The sequence below is a fragment of the Chiloscyllium plagiosum genome, chromosome 14 (genome assembly GCF_004010195.1).
Source record: "Chiloscyllium plagiosum isolate BGI_BamShark_2017 chromosome 14, ASM401019v2, whole genome shotgun sequence".
Taxonomy (NCBI): domain Eukaryota; kingdom Metazoa; phylum Chordata; class Chondrichthyes; order Orectolobiformes; family Hemiscylliidae; genus Chiloscyllium; species Chiloscyllium plagiosum.
The window spans coordinates 75,520,101-75,540,074 of NC_057723.1; the positions used below are offsets into that span (position 1 = coordinate 75,520,101).

The following is a 19,974-nucleotide window of genomic DNA, read 5'->3' on the forward strand; positions in this document are numbered from 1 at the left end:
ATTCCAAATACATGTACATCCTGTCCTTCAGTATTCCTATCTCTCTCAACAACTAACCCCATCAATGGTTTGTTCATGATATTTGACCCATTCCAAAGCAATGGCCAATTTCAGTGAATCAGCAACTCATTCACCTTTTAGCTTTCTGCTCCTGCCTGAAAACAGAGACCCCCTCCCCAATCCCCTGACTGACCTTTCATCCATACTGGCTGTGATAGAATTCCCTTCAGAGTTTTCCTGATGTCCTCTTGTAACTCTGGGAATGTGCAGTGCAAACTCCAGCAAGATAACTTACTGGAGCTAATGGCCCCTTACTGTTTCTTCCAGTGTTTTACATGGAGTCATCGAGTCATACAGCACGGAAACAGACCCATGCCGAACATAATCCCAAACTAAACTAGTCCCATCTGCTTGCTCCTGTCCCACCTCCCTCTAAATCTTTCCCATTCATGTACTTATCCAAATGTCTTTTCTACGTTGTAACTGTCCCCACATCCACCACTTCCTCAGGAAGTTCAAGAGAACCATTATGCAAAAAATTGCGCCTCATGTCTTTTTAAAATCTCACTGCTATCATCTAAGAAAAGTGCCCCCGAGTCTTCAAATCCCCATCCCAGGGTAAAAGAAAAACCTACCGTTAACCCTCATGATTTTATACACCTCTATTGTAGTCAGTTCTCAACCTCCTACGCTCCATTGAAAATGTCCCAGCCTATCTAGCCTCACTTTATAACACAACCCGTCCATTACCCAGCAACATTCTTGTCAATCTCTTCTGAACCCTCTCCAGCTTAATACAATCCTTCTTAATCTTCCACTATAATGTGAACAGCCACTGCAGCCAATTTACACTGTACCCAATAAAGTGAAATGGAATAAATAACTTCTTTTAGTGATGATAGTTGAGATTGGTCAGAACACCAAGAATTCTTCTCTATATAGCAGTCGCAAAATGCTAAGTCTCTCCACACTTGTTGCCAGCCCCGCTGAGTTTCTCTAGCATTTTCTGCTTGTTGTTTCAAAGTTATTATTTAAATAGTGATAGAGGAGTTTTGTTTTATATCTGCCAGAGATATAACCTTTAGTTTAATGTCTCCCATGTTGTGCAACACATCTTCAGTACTGCAATGAATTATCCAACTGGATTATGCATTCATAAAGGAGGTTGGTAGGTGGAATTCATGGTTGAAACTTTATTGCTGGAACAGCACAGCAGGTCAGGCAGCATCCAGGGAACAGGAGATTCGACGGGCACAGGCCCTTCTTCAGGAAGGGCCTGTGCCCGAAACGTCGAATCTCCTGTTCCCTGGATGCTGCCTGACCTGCTGTGCTGATCCAGCAATAAAGTTTCAACTTTGATCTCCAGCATCTGCAGACCTCACTTTCTCCAGGTGGAATTCATGACCTTATGATGCCAAAACAAGTGAACCAAAGTCAACACTTAAAGACCCGCTACACTTTCATCAATGCCCTTGTGCCTGGAGTTGGCAAATGAATCAGCACATTTCCCTTGATGGAAGTGTGTTTCAATGGGCAAAGAACAAGTTTCAACTTTGATGCCCCCATTCAAACCCACTCAAATGAAAAATGGGAAACTCTATTGAGACAGCGGGATGAATGAACTCAGGATGTGTTTGATTCACTTTCAGAACTGGAATGAGCTTCTTGCAGAATATTATTCGCATCCACTAATCATTATGTTTCGTTTTGCGTAACTGCACATTAATTCACTGTCATGTTCTTCATGAAATATTACATCTGTGATGTGCTTCCATCGGTCAAAAGCAGAGTTGACCACTGGAAAGTTGGTAAGATTGCAGAGTGTTGGTAAGAACTTAAGAAACAGGAGCAGGAGTAGGTTTTCGAATTCGGTCGTGAGATATCAAAAGATGAAATCAAAAAAGTGGTCTTGCAACTCACTAACTTACTGACTCTAGTCCATTCCCAAGATGTTTCTGGTTGTACTTGTGGTTTTGAGTAGAATACCCTATCTGAGGCAGTCAAGGGCTGGTTAGAATCAGTTTGCAGATTCATTCATAGTTCCATTAGAATATCTCTTACATTTTCGCTAATGATCTTAATACAAGGCAGCTGAGGACTGATTAGAATCAGGTCCCTTGACAGTGGATCATACACTGTCTCATTATCCATGAATTTTAGTTAAATGCAAGACAGCCATATCCTATTTACTGTTGTACTGTCTGGGGAAAAACCTCTTTGTCAGTGGGATTGGGTAGCAGGAATTAAAGGAACTATAAAAAGAAAGTCATTAGATATAATTCGCCATCAAACACTGGCCCCCTGGATCTGATTGAGGCGTTTCCAATTTGTTGCTGCATTTGTTTCAGGCTACTGAATTAAAGGACACAAATCATTTTCCTTTTGGACTCCTCTCCAAGTTGTGCCTTATCCTGCCTTCATTCTCTGACTCCCACATCTCTTCTTCATCATCACATGGCAACTGCTCTTCCCAAGCCCACAGCTGTGAACACAGCTCAGTCCATCACACAAACCAGCCTTACAGCTTAGTCCATCAAACAAACCAGCCTTATAGTCCAGTCCATCAAACAAACCAGCCTTACAGTCCAGTCCATCACACAAACCAGCCTTACAGCCCAGTCCATCACACAAACCAGCCTTACAGCACAGTCCATCGCACAAACCAGCCTTACAGCCCAGTCCATCGCACAAACCAGCCTTACAGCCCAGTCCATCACACAAACCAGCCTTACAGCTCAGTCCATTGCACAAACCAGCCTTACAGCCCAGTCCATCGCACAAACCAGCCTTACAGCCCAGTCCATCACACAAACCAACCTTACAGCTTAGTCCATCACACAAACCAGTTTTACAGTTCAGTCCATCACACAAACCAGCCCTCCATCCATTGACTCCATCTACACTTCCTGCTATCTTGGGAAAGCAGCGAACATCATCAAAGACCCCTCCCACTCCGGTTGTACTCTCTTCCACCCTCTCCTGTCGGGTAGGAGATATAAAAGTTTGAAAACATGTTTCGACAGATTCAAGAACCAGCTTCTTCCCCACTGTTATCAGACTTTTGAATGGACCTCTCAAGTTTTAATTCTGTTCTCTCTCTCCCTGCATCTTCTCTGTGGCTGTAACACTGCATTCTGTGCTCTGTCCTGCTTACCCGATGCATTTTGTGTGAAACGATTTGCCTGTAAAACAACACTTTTCACTATATCACGGTACATGTGACAACAATGAATCAAATCAAATCAAAATCTATTTCCCTTAAAGCCTTTCGAACACTCCCTTCCAACAACTCCCCTCAGTTGAGCATTGCTGCTCATGACAGGGGCAAAGTTAAAAATCACACAACACCAGGTTATAGTCCAACAGATTTATTTGGAAGCACTAGCTTTCGGAGCACCACTGCTTCGACAGGGGGCCCCACTAGTTACCTGATGAAGGGGCAGTGCTCTGAAAACTAGTGCTTCCAAATAAACCTGTTGCACAATAACCTGGTGTTGTGTGATTTTTAACTTTCATCTGAGTCCAACACCGACACCTCCACATCACGATAGGGGCAGGCTGCTTGCCCCTCAGCACTACTCCTCAGTTCCATTGCCAGTGACAAAAGGGACCTGCAGTTCTACTTCCTGTCAGTAAGAGTTTAGCAGAGGTCTTATGGTATAGTGCTAGTGTCAATACCTGATCCACAAGACTAGGGTTCAAGTTCCACTCTCCCAAGGCATACTGTAACCTCTCTGATCAAGTTGATTTGGGAACTCTGGGTTTTCCCTTGCTCTCTGATAGACCTCACTTCCATTTAGTCAGTGGTTAACACTGCTGCCTCACTGCACCAGAGGCCTGGGTTCAATTCCAGCCTCGGGGGACTGTCTGGGAGGAGTCTGCACATTCTCCCTGTGTCTGCGTGGGTTTCCTTTGGGTGCTCTGGCTTCCTCCCACAGTCCAAAGATGCACAGCTTTGGTGGATTGGCCTCGCTAAATTGCTCGTAGTGTCTAGGGGTGTGTGGGTTAGGTGCATTAGTCAGTGGAAATGTCGGGGAATGGGTCTGGGTGGGATACTCTTTGAAGGGTCGATGTTGGGCCAAAAGGCCTGTTTCCACACCGTAGGGATTCTATGATAAGGTACTGCTGCAATGTACAGAGTTGCCAATCCTTTCATCATCAATGACCCTCAGAGAACACTGCTGGTGAAACTATTTTCAATGACATTTGGTTTGTATTTGCATTTACCTTCCTACTAATTTCAAACTTTTGCCGTATTTTATTCTCACAACCTTTTTCAAATGTTAACTTTCTTAAGGCGAACAGGTCCAGCACATTATGGGGCAGCTATGAGGTGGTGCTGGGGGCTATAGAGGCATAGTGTCATAGAGATGTACAGCACGAAAACAGACCATTTGGTCCAACCCATCCATGCGAACCAGATATCCTAACCTAACCTAGTCCCATTTTCCAGCACTTGGCCCATATCCCTCCAAACCCTTCCTATTCATATACCCATCCTGATGCCTTTTAAATGCTGTAATTGTACCAGCCTCCACCACTTCCTCTGGCAGCTCATTCTAAACACGCACCATCCTTTGTGTGAAAAATGTTGCCCCTTAGGTCCCTTTTAAATCTTTTCCCTGTCATCCTAAACCAATGCCCTCTAGGTCTGGACTCCCCCAACCCAGGGAAAAGACCTTGTGTATTTACCCTATCCATGCCCCTCATGATTTTATAAACTCTACCAGGTCACCCCTCAGCCTCCAACACTTAAGTGAAGATTCAAGCCCCCCCTCCCTCTGACAATTGAGGTAGGCCACATTCATCAGTTCTACTGGAGAGTGGCATTTACTTTGTGTTTGGCCCTCAGCCATTTCAATTCACTGAGCAACCACTTCTCCCAAAGAACGTACAATAAAAAAATGCCATCCTCTGCACCCATAGCGGTTATCATTCTCTGACTAAGTATGAGCCAGCCATCCCGTGTTATGTCGGGGTAAATATGGGATGGGGGAGTAGGTCTGGGTGGGTTGCTCTTGGGAGGGTCTCTGTGGACTTGTTGGGCCAAATGACCTGGTTCCATACTGTAGGTAATCTAATCTAATCATCCTGCTGGCAAATTGTCTTTGGTAATCAAATAATTTCCCTTCTTTCCTTCTGAAGTGCCAGTTGTTAGTGATTGATGCTATAGGGACAGCAACCTGTGCCTTCCTGCAAGCATAAGACATATGGGCCTCCCATCCCCACCACTGCTCAATCTCCTAGCGATGGATCTACTGGTGTTATTGCTGGACTGGTAATCCATAGACCCAGACAATATTCTGGGGGGACCTGGGGTCACATCCAGCCATGACAAATGGTAGAATTTGAATTCAATAAAAAAACCCTGGAATTAAAGGTCTAATGTTGGCTACAAATCCATTGTCAAGGGGATAAACCCATCTGGTTTACTCATGTCCTGAAGGAGGGGAATTGCCATCCTTACCTGGTCTGGCCTCCATCTGATTCCAGACTCACAGCAATGTGATTGACTCTTAACTGCCCTCTGGGCAATTCGGGATGGGCAATAAATCCTGCCCCTCATCCCGTGAATGAATAAATGTAAGAAAAAAAATATGAGCCCGCTCCTGGCTTTACCCATCTAAAACTCTCATCATAACTCCATTCCCTTAACTGTCAAAATCCATGTTAAATGCACGTGGGTGGCACAGTGGCACAGTGGTTAGCACTGCTGCCTCATAGTGCCAGAGACCTGGGTTCAATTCCCGCCTCAGGCAACTGACTGTGTGGAGTTTTCACATTCTCCCCGTGTCTACGTGGGTTTCCTCCAGGTGCTCCGGTTTCCTCCTACAGTCCAAAGATGTGCAGGTCAGGTGAATTGACCATGCTAAATTGCCTGTAGTGTTAGGTAAGGGGTAAATGTAGGGGAATGGGTGGGTTGCGCTTCGGCGGGTCAGTGTGGACATGTTGGGCCGAAGGGCCTGTTTCCACACTGTAATGTAATCTAATCTAATCTTACTCACTTCCAGTGACAGCTAGTTTTGGTAGAGAAACTTCTTTTGGATTTCTTGAACTTGCATTGTTTTGCCCACAAATCACTCTCTCTCTCTCCACTCTACCAAAACATGTCTTCAACCTAAAGGCCAACCACTAAACAACCTTGCAGACTTGTTTTTTCTTACTGCTTAAAAGGAACCTCACACCTCGCCACATCGATGCCAAGTGGTAAGTACAGGAAATTATATCAAAGTGTTGCACTCACATCGAGGAACTGGAAACCTACCACACTGCCGCAGCACACAATGATGTGTTCATACAGCGCAACCAAGGTGCCCACCAGAAGATGTGCTGTGGCTTGCTCAGACTGACTGAATAAGCAAGAATCATCATGGCCAGTTGGTGTGTAGCACACAGAACTGCGCGAAATGTGATCCTCAGTCCATGGGTTACCACAGAAACGAGTAAATAATGTAATGCCACAGCTACATTTTATCTTGTTTACAACAAGGAGACCAAAGCCAGATGGAAAGAATACAAATGAATGGCCTCGCCTCATCCACATTTGAAACACCGTTTCAGAAAAAAAAAAGTCGTAAGTAGGGCAGAAAACAGACAGCAATTAAAAATCCAATTACTTCCTCAATAATTGAAACAGGGCAAATCCAACATCATCTCAGGAATCTGTAATTATTTATCCTAATTGAAAGCACACTGCGGATATCCGACATGGACATGGCTCCAGCAAATTAACTGCTACTTTAGTACGGGTTTCAACAGTTTCAATTTGTGACTGAGTTTCGAGATGCATAGGGTATACAGAGATAAATTTACAGACAATGCCCTGATTTAATTACATTCTTTCTGTCACAAGATTTACTTCATAAAAGGTGTCTGCACAGATCCCCTGTGATATACGGATTTAAAAATGGTTTTAAATGAACCAGTTATCACAATTGCCATAAACCTGCTCTTGGAGACGTTATGGACAATGATATTCTGCTTCAAGGATTTGGGAGGGGGGGGGAGGTTGGCGGGAAGACCAATATGAGGTCACATGACTCTCTTTCTTGTCTCCATGGCTATAAAAGCTTGTGATCCATCTCAATTGATGATTGGGTTTAGGAGAGGACACCACATTCTGTTTCCTGAACAGCTGAAGATTCTGTCCTCCGACTAGTTTCCTCTTCAAAACTTGGTAAATGTAAAGCCTCACTCAGACCCCAACTGTACAGTCACCATCCTCTTTCCAGACCGTAGGGTGCTCCCTCATTAGTGAGAGAGAGAAATGACTGGTGGTGATTTCACCTGAGGGTCACCACACCTCAGGCGAGGGGAGATATTGAGAAGAAGAGTCTTTCATGGTAACCCCAGCCAGTGCGGGAAGTGAACCCATGCTGCTGGCATCACAAACTAGCTGACCAGCAAAGTATCTTAGCACACACTGCAGCTTCCAGGCTGAACTACAGGAAAGGTCATCAGCATCTCGTCAAACCTACAAGATCACAAAGCAACATGACAGTGTCTACTCCAAATCAATAGCGTCACTGGGACACTGCAGCATTGCATTCCAATGTTGTCGGTCTGGACGCAGACAGACAATGTCTAGTCTTTTCCAAATCAACAAGATAAAAGATAAACCCCAAGGCATCCAATCCAAACCAGTTAGTATCACTCTGAAACACAGCTAGTTTGTGCCAACAGTACCACAGTAACACTCTACGGTGTCTCATCCAAACCAACATGATCACAGTCATACTCGAAAGTACCCAGACCAAACCAACAGCAATGAAATGAAATGCAGCAGCATTCGGTCCTAACTAACAGTATCACAGTGAAAGAGTACAGTGGCAAGTTTAATTCAACAGTAATGGGTTGAAATCTTACAGAGTCAAGTTCAAAATAGCAGTGTATGGCTAAAGAGTCTCGTACAATCCAGCAGTATCACAGTGACATCCCACAGAGCTGAGGTTAACAATTAAACCTGACAGCATCTAATCCAAAATAACAGTCTCTCAGTGGGGCAGGGGGCAAGGATGATGATGATGATGATGTAGTGGTACTGTCACTGAACTAGTTATCCCAAAAACCAGCGAATACTCTGGGATCCTGGGTTCAAATTCCATCAAAGTGTAGGATGGAATCAAATTTTTTTTAAAAACATTGGCAGTCATGGAGGTTTGCAATCAGGAGGGATATGGGCCTGGGAGGACTCACCATTGACCCCTGGCCACCTGTCACAATGCATCAATCCAGCAGCATCACAGTGAGGCTTCACAGCAACTGTTATAAATAAAAACTATCACACTAACACTGAGCAGGGTCAGGTTCACACCAACGATACCAGCATAAAACACTCCAGCTTTTGGACAACAGTCTCACTTTTAAACTTCTCAATGTCTCATTTAAATTTTTCTTTGCTGTGACCCTCTGTAGCAGTCACAGGGACACGTACTAAAATCCAGTCCAATCCAACAGTGAGGCCCAACAGCATCTGGTTTAACCAAACAGGATCACACTAAATCTCGACATTATCCCATCCAAAACAAAGATGTGACAGTGAAATCCCACAGCGCCTGGCATCGAGTACAAAATAACAGTATCACAGCAAACCTCTACAGCGTTCTGTTCAAACTCACAGCATTGCAGTGACACTCTTAAGTGTACACTTCCTATCACAGTGTATCTCTACACCCTATTGCCCACAACCAACAATCATACAGTGAAACCTGCAGAGTCCAATCTGAACCTCCATCATTAGAGTGAAACCTTGCAGCAACTATTCCAAACCAGTAGCGCCTCAGTAATAACTTACTGTATCATAGTAACAGTATCATAATGAGAACCTACAGAGTCTATTGAAAATCAACCGAATCAGAGTGAAAGTCAACAGCATCGTGTGATAAACAATATTATCACACGAAACACTAGTATCAAGTCTGAACCAACACTATCACAGTAAAACACTGCAGTGTGTAGAACAAATGAACTGTATCACAGTAAAACTCTACAGTAGCTTGTTCAAGCCAACATTATCGCAGTAAAAGACTACAGTGTATAGAATGAACCAACAGTTTCATAGTAAAATATGAGAGTCCAAAGCAACAATATCACTATAAAATCTAGTGTAAACCATTACTACCATAATGATACCTGATAGCATTTAATTCAAATGAGCAGTAACAGAGTTAAACTAGGAGAAATTGAGGACTGCAGATGCTGGAGATCAGAGTCGAGAGTGTGGTGCTGGAAAAGCACAGCAGATCAGGCAGCATCCGAGGAGCAGCAAGATTGACGTGTCAGGCATAAGCCCTTCATCAGGAAAGAATTAAACTCCACAACTTTGATCCAAGCTAATAGTAACACGGTGAAATCCTACACTGTCTAGTACAAATCCTCAGTCTCACAGCGTAATCCTACATCTAGTCTTAACCAACAATATTACAGTGAGAACCTATAATGGCTAGCCCAAACCATGCCATTGTGAAACTTTGTTGTGGCTAGTTAAAACTATAACGGCATAGTGAAGCTCTAGTGTCTGGTCCAAACCTACAATGTCACAGTGGCACTCTCCACCTTTGACTTCAACACAAGAGCAGGTCAGTGAAACTTTACAGGGTCTAGGCCAGACCAACAGTACCACAACATCCAGCTTAAACCAGCAGCATCACAGTGAAATCCTCCAGTGTCTAATATCTCTGTGACACTCTACAGCATTTAGTCCAAACCGACAGCATTACAGTGAAATTCTACAGTGTCTGGGCAAAATGAACAGTGTCACTGTGACACCTACAGCTTCTAGTTTGAACAAGCAGTACCACAGTGATTTCTTCCAACAGCTATTACAATAAACATAGAAATAAACATAGAAAAACTCAGCAAGTCTGACACCATTCTGTGGAGAAAGACACAAGAGTTCTGCTCTGAAGAATCATCATACTGCACTCAAAATATTGACTCTGCTTCTCTCTCGACAAATGATTAGGAGATGCCAGTGTTGGACTGGGGTGTACAAAGTTAAAACACCAGGTTATAGTCCAACAGGTTTATTTGGAAGCACTAGCTTTCGGAGCGCTGCTCTTTCATCAGGTGGTTGTGGAGTATAAGATCATAAGACACAGAATTCATAGCAAATCTCTCGACAAATCGAGTGTCTCCATTGTTCTCAGTGTTTGTTTTAGGTTTCGAGCATCTGCAGCATTTTGCCATCATTCAACTGTCATCATAAAACTCTACCGCATCCAATCAAACCAACAGTGACACTGTGTCACATCAAATCAACAATATCACTGTGACACTCTCCAACTTCAAAGTCTAATCCAAAAGTAGCAGAGAGAAAGTCTACACAGCTGAGACTAAACCAACAGTGTCAAAATCAATCTTGGTTAAGCCAGCCACATTGCAATAAAATTCCACGACATTCCATCCAAACCAAAAGTATCACAGTGACAATCTCAAGTCTCAGCCAAATTAACACCATCACAGAGAAACTCTGCGGAAACTCTAGTCTAATCCAATAGGATCACAGTTAAACCCAAAAGCATGTAGTTTAAAACAACTGTATCACAGTGAAATCGGACAGCATTTGGTACCAGCCAACAATATTGTAGTGAATCACAAGAGCAAACCAACCTGTTCACAACTACACAGCTGTGTGTCCAGACCAACAATATCACTGCAGGGTTGCACAGCTTCTAGTTCAAACCGACAGTATCATTGTGAAACCCCATCATGTCGCAGCGTCTCAGAGACAGCATCACAGTAACAGCATCACAGCATCACAGTAACACTCCACAGTGGTCGAAACCTACAGTGTCACAGAAAAACCCTACATCAACTAGTCCAAGTCAACTCTGTCACAGCAACCTGTATAGTTCTTTCCAATAGTGTCAAGAGTGAAACTCCACAGCATTCTTGCTCCTGAATGTCCATGGCAAAAGGGTGTGTTGCTGGAAAAGCACAGCCAGTCAGGCAGCATCCGAGGAGCAGCAGAATTGACGTTTCTGCAGATGCTGGAGATCAGAACTGAAAAATGTGTTGCTGGAAAAGCGCAGCAGGTCAGGCAGCATCCTGCTCCTTTGATGCTGCCTGACCTGCTGCGCTTTTCCAGCAACACATTTTTCACCACTGGCTACCTGACAAAGGAGCAGCGCTCTGAAAGCTTGTACTTCCAAATAAACCTGTTGGACTATAACCTGGTGTTGTGTGATTTTTAACAGTTGTAAGAATGTAACGGATTCACCAAACGCCTTTTGGGTCCTTCCTTGGTCTAAATCACTTGTGTGACTTCACCTGTATGATTCTTTTAAATTCCTCAGGACAAACAGAGATGGAAAGTCGACGTGCAATTCCTTGCATTGCTTGCAATCAGTTAGCTGGACAGCTGGTTTGCAATACTCAGCAGTGCCAACAGCTTGGGTTCAATTTCTGCACCAGCTGGGACTACCACAAACAGTTCTCCTTCACAACCTCTCCCCTCACCGTCAGTTGTCCCTCATGAATGAGAGAGTGGGGAACTATGGCAGCTTTAACCTTATCTTAACAGTCCAAAAGCAAAGGTAGTATTGGAACTGTGCTCATTTTGAACACATAGATGTGGGTATGGCTTAACTGTGGTACCCTATACCTCCCCACTCTACATCATTCCAACTTGTCTTTTTAGCTCTTGATATGAAACCTTCATGCAAAATGATCAATTTACTAGCTGAGTGTGGTGACTTGTTTAAAATGAATCATTCTTAGGATCTATGCATCGGCAGAGAGACCAGCATTTACTACCCATCCCTCGTTAACACGCAACATAGCGCTGATGCCTTTTTGAGGCAATGCAGTCAGTGGCTGGTAAACAGCATTTTCGGCGTTGTTAGGGAGGGCTTACAATGCAAGAATTATGACCCAGCAACAAAGGCGACATTGTCCGAATGAGGTGTTCTGTGCCTTGGAGAGAATAAGATGGCTGCCTTGGTGACCCAAACAGATTATGATCCAGATCAAAAACGGCTCAAAATTATTTCACAACAGGTTGTTACAGGCAGTACAGAACAGAACAGAGTATGGAGCTGAATCCAAATCCAGAAGTCTAGTCCTCTCAGAGAACTTCTGCAACCACGTCAGAAATCAACTCTGGGCCCTTTCCTTTGGACTGGTGATGGTGCAATAGGTTGATGCACTGGCTATTAACCTCTGATCGGAGTTTGCATGCAACCTGGCCTGACAAAATGTGACCCTCTGCTCACCGCAAACATCTCTCAGTCAAACTTACATTGCCTTGACCAAGATCCCAGAGGCATGACTGACAGATCACCAAACTACACCTTGCTTGGCATTAGAGAAACATTTTAAGAGAATTTAGGGACGGGCAATAATGCCGACATCCCAAGAAAGAATAAAAAGATAAGGGGCACTCTTCTGTGTTTAGGGACTGTGGTGCATCTGTATAGCACCGGTGTCCTCTCCAACAAAAATGCTCCATTCTCTTGCATGGTGGCTCAGTAGTTTGCACAGCTGCCTCACAGCACCAGGGACCTGGGTTTGATCCCACCCTCGAGTGACTGTCTGTGTGGAGTTTGCACATTCTCCCCGTGTCTGCGTGGGTTTCCTCTGGGTGTCTGCGTGGGTTTCCTCTGGGTGCTCCGTTTTCATCCCTCAATCCAAAGATGTGCAGGTTAGGGTGGGTTGGCCATACTAAATTGCCCTGAGGTGTCCAGGGTCATGTAAGTTAGGAGAGCTAGCCATGGGAAACACAGGGTTACAGAGTAGGAGGGGTGTGATGCTGTTCAGGTCAGTGTGGACTCGATGGGCCGAATGATCTGCTTCCACACCGTAGGGATTCTAGAGATTGTAAATGCCTCTGACCACGAACGGTTGAATTGAAACTCCACAATATTTAGATAGAAATTAAATCAATTTTACAGTTAATGCTGCTTTTGGATAAAATATATTTGATTAAATGAAACGTTTAGATTATGTCGTTCTGAGTTATCCACCATGGAATGAATGGTGTTCACTGTGAAACATCTTAGAGTCCAAGTATAGAGAAAGGTCCTTTAGCCCATTAAGTCTGCGAAGGTCAGAAACATTCGAAACCCATTTTCCAACAATTGGCCCCTAATTTTGTATACCTTGGATTCGCAAATGCATATCTGAAACCAGAAAAACAGTCTTCCTGCTCGGAATGAGGTTGGGATTACTTACCGCTGCAGGTAAACTCTTTCTTTGGAACATCAGCAACGTAGAGGCCTCTTAGGTGAATGGGGCCAGCGCACTGGGCGTATTGACCAATAGGACGGCGTTGCCGCAGCCAATCTGAAAGCCAGGCCAAGTGGCAGTTACAGATCAAGTTATTGGAGTGAAACCGCCTGTGGGGGAGAGACGAAGAGAGCAGGTAAGGGAAAGTTAACAAACTGCTACACGCACACACGTCCCCAACCCTTCTTTCACTGACACCCCCCCCGACCGCCCCATCCACCGTTTGTGCCCATACCCCAGTCTGCCCCGCTTCCTGTGCGCCCCTGCCCCGTCATCTCCTCCCCCTCCTGGGCGGCCGGAGTGGACACCAACAGTAAGACAGTTGCTGCCTTTGCTGGGGTAATTCTCCAAATAGCGCCCGCATGCACACATGCACACGCACACATGCACACGCACACATGCACACACACACATACACATGCACATGCACACACTCATACGGACGCACATACATAGACACACAGACATAGACACACATACACAAAGACACACACACAGATACATACACATAGACACACACAGACAGACAGACATACATACACAGACAGACATACATACACACACACACAAACACACTAATTGCCACTTCAATAGTTTGAAGAATATTTTGTAGTACTCAGTCATGTCATTGTTTTTAATGCACCTTGCCACAATTAAGATCAACTAAGTAGACATTACCCCAAACTGTAGAGCAGAATATTAAAGAACATGCAGAGCAACAGAGCAAATCGTTCTTCTTCATAGAGCACCCTGTGGAATAGATAAATCCCCTCACTCATTACTCAAAGGAGCAACTGAATTTCACCACTTTTTCGTCCGACAGAAAAAATATCCGATGGAAACGTCCTCTGGCAACCAGAAAATCCTTTTTCTTTTCACTTTCACTCAGCTTGCGAGTGTGAAACACCCAACTCAGAATGTTCAACCTTTCAGTTCTCCAGTCAGACGTCTTTTACTGGACGGTGGTTGGATGGCGGGAGGGGGAGAGGTTGATGATAATGACTGAAGTCAAGTGGCTGTTGCCATGCCAACCCATAAACAGACGCATTTCCTTTGTAAAAACTGTCATTTGTCATTTACCTCTGCAGTCGCTCTCATTCACGTAAATGCTACTCTCCGCAACCACCTCCCCCCACTACCCTCACTTCTTTGTTTTACAGGCAATTTCGATATGCAATCAGATATAAAATGTAATTCTCATCTTTCACAGCTTCCTTACGACACAAGCCAAATTCATTATGAATTGATTACCTGGGGACTGAGACTCAAAAGAAAATAATATTGGATTGAAATAACCTATTCAGAAAACCAGTTGGTTCAGCCAGGGATAAGATAATCCAACTTTGGAGCGTCCCCCTGCGACTGCGCTTAATTTTATTTCTCGTATATCGTTTTTAATGTTAGTTTATCACTGCTTACCCATCAGTCTGCCTGCCACAATGCCTCCCGCTTGCGAGGATTTTTCACAACTCTTCCTCACATCAGCAAAGAAAATCGAAAGAATTTCACTTTCCAGTCACATCTTCATTTAGAAGATTGCAACAAGAACTTTTCCTTCTTTCCAAATTGTCCCCAGCATTTTGTGTGCTCTTGAATGCCTTTCCTCTTTGCTGGACGCGCTTCACCCAAGTGGGCAATATCCAAACAAGGGGTTGGCAGCAAACAAGGTGAGGCACATTCTCCCCACCCTCTATCCATAGACAAGCAAGTTCCACAGAAAGCTGCAGACTTTGTGTCATTAGGTATCTTCTAGGCTGCGATAGACAAGAGTTTCAATCAGGGTGGGGATGCGGTGTTAGGGGGGAGGGGGGGGGGTAAAGTTAGGAAAGTGGAGTTGAGGATGATCAGATCAGCCACAAGCCCATTGAATGGCAGAGCAATCTCGTTGGGCTGAACGGCCTAAATTCTGCTCCTTTGTCTTACGATCCCGTTGCATTCACTTCAACAGTTGAGAGCAACAGCCTTGGGCGTCCTTCCTTCTTCCACTTAATTCAGGGGACTGAGGCTGATTTGTATGAATTCACTTCAATTTCAGTGCAACACTGATCCCCTTTTCAACTGCAAGGTCACATCAACAAGATTTTGGTCGACCATCCATATTTTGTATGGACACCTGCCAACCAAATGTTTGAACATAGAACATTACAGCACAGTACAGGCCCTTCGGCCCTCGATGTTGCGCCGACCTGTCATACCAATCTGAAGCCCATCTAACCTACACTATTCCATGTATGTCCATATGCTTGTCCAATGACGACTTAAATGTACTTAAAGTTGGCAAATTTACTACCATTGCAGGCAAAGCATTCCATACCTTTACTACTCTCTGAGTTTGGTCTCCAATGTCAATGTATCTCAATGTGGCCTGATCCCACATTTCGCTTGGTGAATGACCCCCAGAGAGGTTCTTGAGACACTTTCTGTAGCACTATCAAAATGTTTGTCGCTGTTGTTGTGTGTGCTTGAAGTTGGAAGGCAGCTGTGACAAACCTCCTGCTTTCTGCCAGTGCCCTGCTCTAGCTGTCCTGCGATGTCTCAGTGAGCCAGCAGAGCATCATGGGAGAGATGGAGGCATGAAGGGCTTTTATTGGTCATAACAGATACATTTTGTTGTCGGCATGAATTGCATCTGTTGATCGGTCTTCAACTCCAAGTTAAAAACACAACAGGCAAGTTGGCAAAACTGAGTTGTGGGATTTGCAGCAAGTGGTTGTAAATTCACCATGGGAACAGGTTTGAAGCTGTGTATATATGAAGTCCAGAGGGCCCATATAGCACCGGATCGATTGGCAAAATTTAAGGCAGGAGCATCTCCAATGTGTCCCAAATGTAAACTAGAGGTGGGCACTCTTGTACATTGCCTATGGACATGTCATAAGATCTGTAGATACTGAACTAAAGTAGCAAGTACCCTGACAGAAATTTTAGGAACAGAAATTAAAGTGGACCCTGTATCTCTCCTTTTGGGCTTTTCGAACTTACTCTCCCTGGATATGCACGGGAAGAGATTATTTTCTATTCTCTCTTTTTGTGCAAGGAAAAATATTTTGGTAAACAGGGTGGCTGAGGGCCCCCCTGGACTTTCAAATTGGCACAGATTAATTATGGAATGTATTCCCCTTGACTTCCTTAGAGATATGGTGCACCGAAAAACCGAATTGTTTCATAAAATATGGCAGCCCTTCTTGAATTATATAAATACAGATCTTTCGGCTATCCTAACAAGAGCTTTTATTTAATTAAGATTGCGAACCTGGCTGGTCCGGGGCCCCTTGGGAGAGGAATCCCACACGAATACGGGTTTTGTTACATTTGATGTTAACACATTCTGAGTGTGTATCTCACTACCCAATTTCTGTGTTATCCGCTGTTTTTTTTTCTCTTTCTCTTATTTGAATAATGTAAGAGACTTAATTATACACTCTGGTTAGTTGTAGGTTAGTTTAGTAGTTAGTTGAGTTTTGTGTTTTTTTTTCTCAGTATTTTTCTTTTGTTAAATTTTGGTTATTATTTATTTAAGATTTAATTGTATATCAATGTTTGTACTTGAGAGTTTTTTTTATTTTTGTAAACTTGTAAAAATGTTAAATTTCCAATAAAAATATCTATAAAAAAAGATATGAAGTCCAGAATTGCTCGATACTTCTAAACTCAAGGTAGAGTCAGGAATCATCGCTCCTCTTTGCAAATGATGCATTACAAAGGGTGCACGCTGTACATCAAGCCATCCAGCATGGAAACAGACCCCTCGGTCCAATCATGCCGAACATAATCGCAAACTAAACTAGTCCCACCTGGCCCTGGCCCATATCCCTCCAACCCTTTCCTATTCATGTACCTAACCAAATGTCTTTTAAATGTTGTAACTGTACCTACATCCACCACTTCCCCAGAATGTTCATTCCACACACGAATCACTCTCTGTGTAAAAAAATGGCCCTCACATCTCTTTCAAATCTTTCTCTTCTCACCTTAAAAACATGTCCCCTAGTCTTGAAATCCTCCACCCTAGGGAAAAGACATCTGCCATTCACCTTATCGACACCCCTCATGATTTTATAAACCTCTGTAAGGTTACCTCTTGACCTCCCACACACCAGTGAAATAAGTCCCAGGCTCTCCTTATAACTCAAACCCTCCATTCCCCCCAACATCCTGGAAAATCTCACTTGAACCCTCTTGAAACTAATAATATCCTTCCTTTATCTGGGTGATCAGAATTGCACACAGTACTCCAGAACAAGTCTCACCAATGTCTTATACAACCTCAATGTAACGTCCCAATTCTTGTATTCAAAGGTCTGAGCAATGAAGGCAAGCACGCTAAATGCCATCTTAACCAACCTATCTATAGGCGATGCAAACTTCAGAGAATTATGTACCCGAATCCTCAGGTCTCTCTGTTCTACAACACTACCCAAGGCTCTACTTTTAATTGTATACAGGTAATGGGAGATCAGATTGGATGGGATATTAGCAGAGCGAAGGGAGATCTCTATCCCATCATCTCAAGTGTTAAATACATTGAATTGATGAAGCCACAACATAATTTTTTTTGTGGGACATAATTGGTCATGTCATGCTAACCTGGAGAATCTATTATTCTTTTTCTGTCAGCTGTTTCTCAGTTAAACTCATAGTTATTTTCAACCATTCTGATCAAACACATTATGACAGACCTCAATGGCAGGTAGGTTTTGAAATCAATAAGTTGCTTGTAATTCCATAAGCTTCAAGTTTAACTACATGAGAGATTTTGCAAACTCCATAGACATAACCCTCCAATTCAACTCTTCACAAAATTCAAACAGGCTCATTAACCTTTTACAAATCGATTCTAGCTTTTTCTATTCAGCTAAAGAATTTCAAGGTGTTCCATCACTCCATCTTTAATTATGGATTCTAGCAATTTCCCAAACAACAGACGTGAGTCTAAATCATTTATAATTCCCTGGGTTTCTCTCTCTCACTCACTTTTCTTAAGTAGCAAAAGAAAGGAATAATTCCTGAATGATGATAAATTAGGAATGACGTGGGGTTGCCGGTCCTGGACTGGGATGGACAAAGTTAAAAATCACACAACACCAGGTTATAGTCCAACAGTTTTATTTGGAAGTACTTGCTTTCGGAGCGCTGCTCCTTCATCAGGTAGCTGATAAGTTTGGAATATTATCTTTGGGATATCTGTAATGCCTTTAGCTCCTCTCTTTATCATCAGAGAATAGAAGCCATTTCACTCGAGGCATGTGCCACTCTTTGGTGACATTAGCTTTCAATTTTGATGAGATCCTGTCTCTGATTCAATGTTACTTTTATTGGGAGGTCTTCCAACTCCATTTACAATAAATTATCTATCTTACAACAGCATGCAGGTCCATTATTGGCAAGAGTGGGGCTCTGAATAACTGGGTTCTGAGCTTTATTGGACTTCTTATCAAGTGGGACTCATTGCAGCACACATTTGTCCAAAGATTTCAGTTCAGAAATCAACATTCTTTAATCAGTTTGCATGGTTAAAAACTTGAATTGTTCAGTTTCATTCTAGGATTGTGGATGCCCCAGTCAAGGACAACAGTTATTATCCATTTCTAGTTTCCCTCAACATGATGGTAGTAAATCTTATACAGGATCTGATCCAGTCATGTTGTAAATAGTACTCCCACAGTTATGCATTGTTCATGTTTCATGTTTTGTAGTATGAATTTTTGTTTTAGAAACCAAAATTTAACAACAGAAAATGGGATACAGCACCTTGAAGTATAGTTCACTTGAATGGTTGAATTCATAAATCTATAAAAAGAGGTTAACAGCGAGTAAGATAAAGTAATTAAAATGCTGCCTTTTAGTGACTGTCAGAGGCTACCTATGTTTGTTTAATAGAATCAGAATAGATGAAGATTTAAAAAATAGCGGGTGGGTTTATTTAGTTCGACACTTGGTGTCTGCAAAGTTTGCAGTATTGGAAGTCCAGAGGAATTCAGGGCTAAGTCAACTTAAAGGCATTCTGTAAACCTTCAAGTGGGTGGCATGGTGGCTTAGTGGTTAGCACTGCTGCCTCACAGCACCAGGGACCTGGATTCAATTCCCGCCTCGGGCGACTGTCTGTGTGGAGTTTGCACATTCTCCCTGGGTTTCTTCCGGGTGCTCTGGTTTCCTCCCACAATCCAAAAGATATGCAGGTCAGGTGAATCGGTCGTGCTAAATTGCCCAAAATATTGGACGCATTAGTCAGGGGTAAATATAGGGTAAGGGGAATGGGTCTGGGTGGGTTACTCTTCAGAAGGTCAGTATGGACTTATTGGTCCGAAGGGCCTGTTTCCATACTGTAGGGAATCTACTCTAAAGTTCAGAGCAGTGTGTTTGCTGGGGGAGGCTGTTGAAGAGTGAGGGAGTGTTGATGTAGTTGAAGTGGAACTAGACTTCAGGTGTTGCTGCCGGAAGATTTGCTGACCCACAGTGGAAGACTTAGCGGGAGTTACAGTGACTAGGGGTTCTGCTGTTGGAAAAAGGAAAAAAAAAGCATCCCTCAAGGCAACTGGCAGTTCATCACAGCTGAGGATGAGTTGAAGAAAGCACATAAGCAGCATTTACTTGGTACAGCTGAGGAGCATCAAGACTTAGTGCAATTCAGCTGAATCGAGCAGGTTTGCTGAAAGCAGCAATTGTGACAACAGTTGGATGTGTGGGAGCAGCATCAGGAACCTTGGGGAAACATATGTACGGGAGAGGATTGAACTCCCAAGATGG

At 43.5% G+C, this 19,974-nt stretch overlaps 1 protein-coding gene across 2 annotated transcripts in view; it reads right to left on the minus strand.

Moving 5' to 3' along the window:
* The window catches only part of LOC122556810 (slit homolog 3 protein-like), a 654,707-nt gene that overhangs the window by 191,164 nt on the left and 443,569 nt on the right, over positions 1-19,974 (minus strand). Inside the window, exons 1-2 of one of the 2 annotated variants that reach the window (XM_043704015.1) lie at positions 13,906-14,159; positions 13,174-13,337 (exon numbers count right to left, since the gene is read on the minus strand). In XM_043704015.1, the coding sequence (XP_043559950.1) occupies positions 13,174-13,337; positions 13,906-14,006 (265 nt within the window). In that variant the 5' untranslated portion in view covers positions 14,007-14,159. Of the gene's footprint in view, positions 1-13,173; positions 13,338-13,905; positions 14,160-19,974 lie in introns of those variants that run through there. The other variant, XM_043704014.1, reaches the window with a different exon arrangement.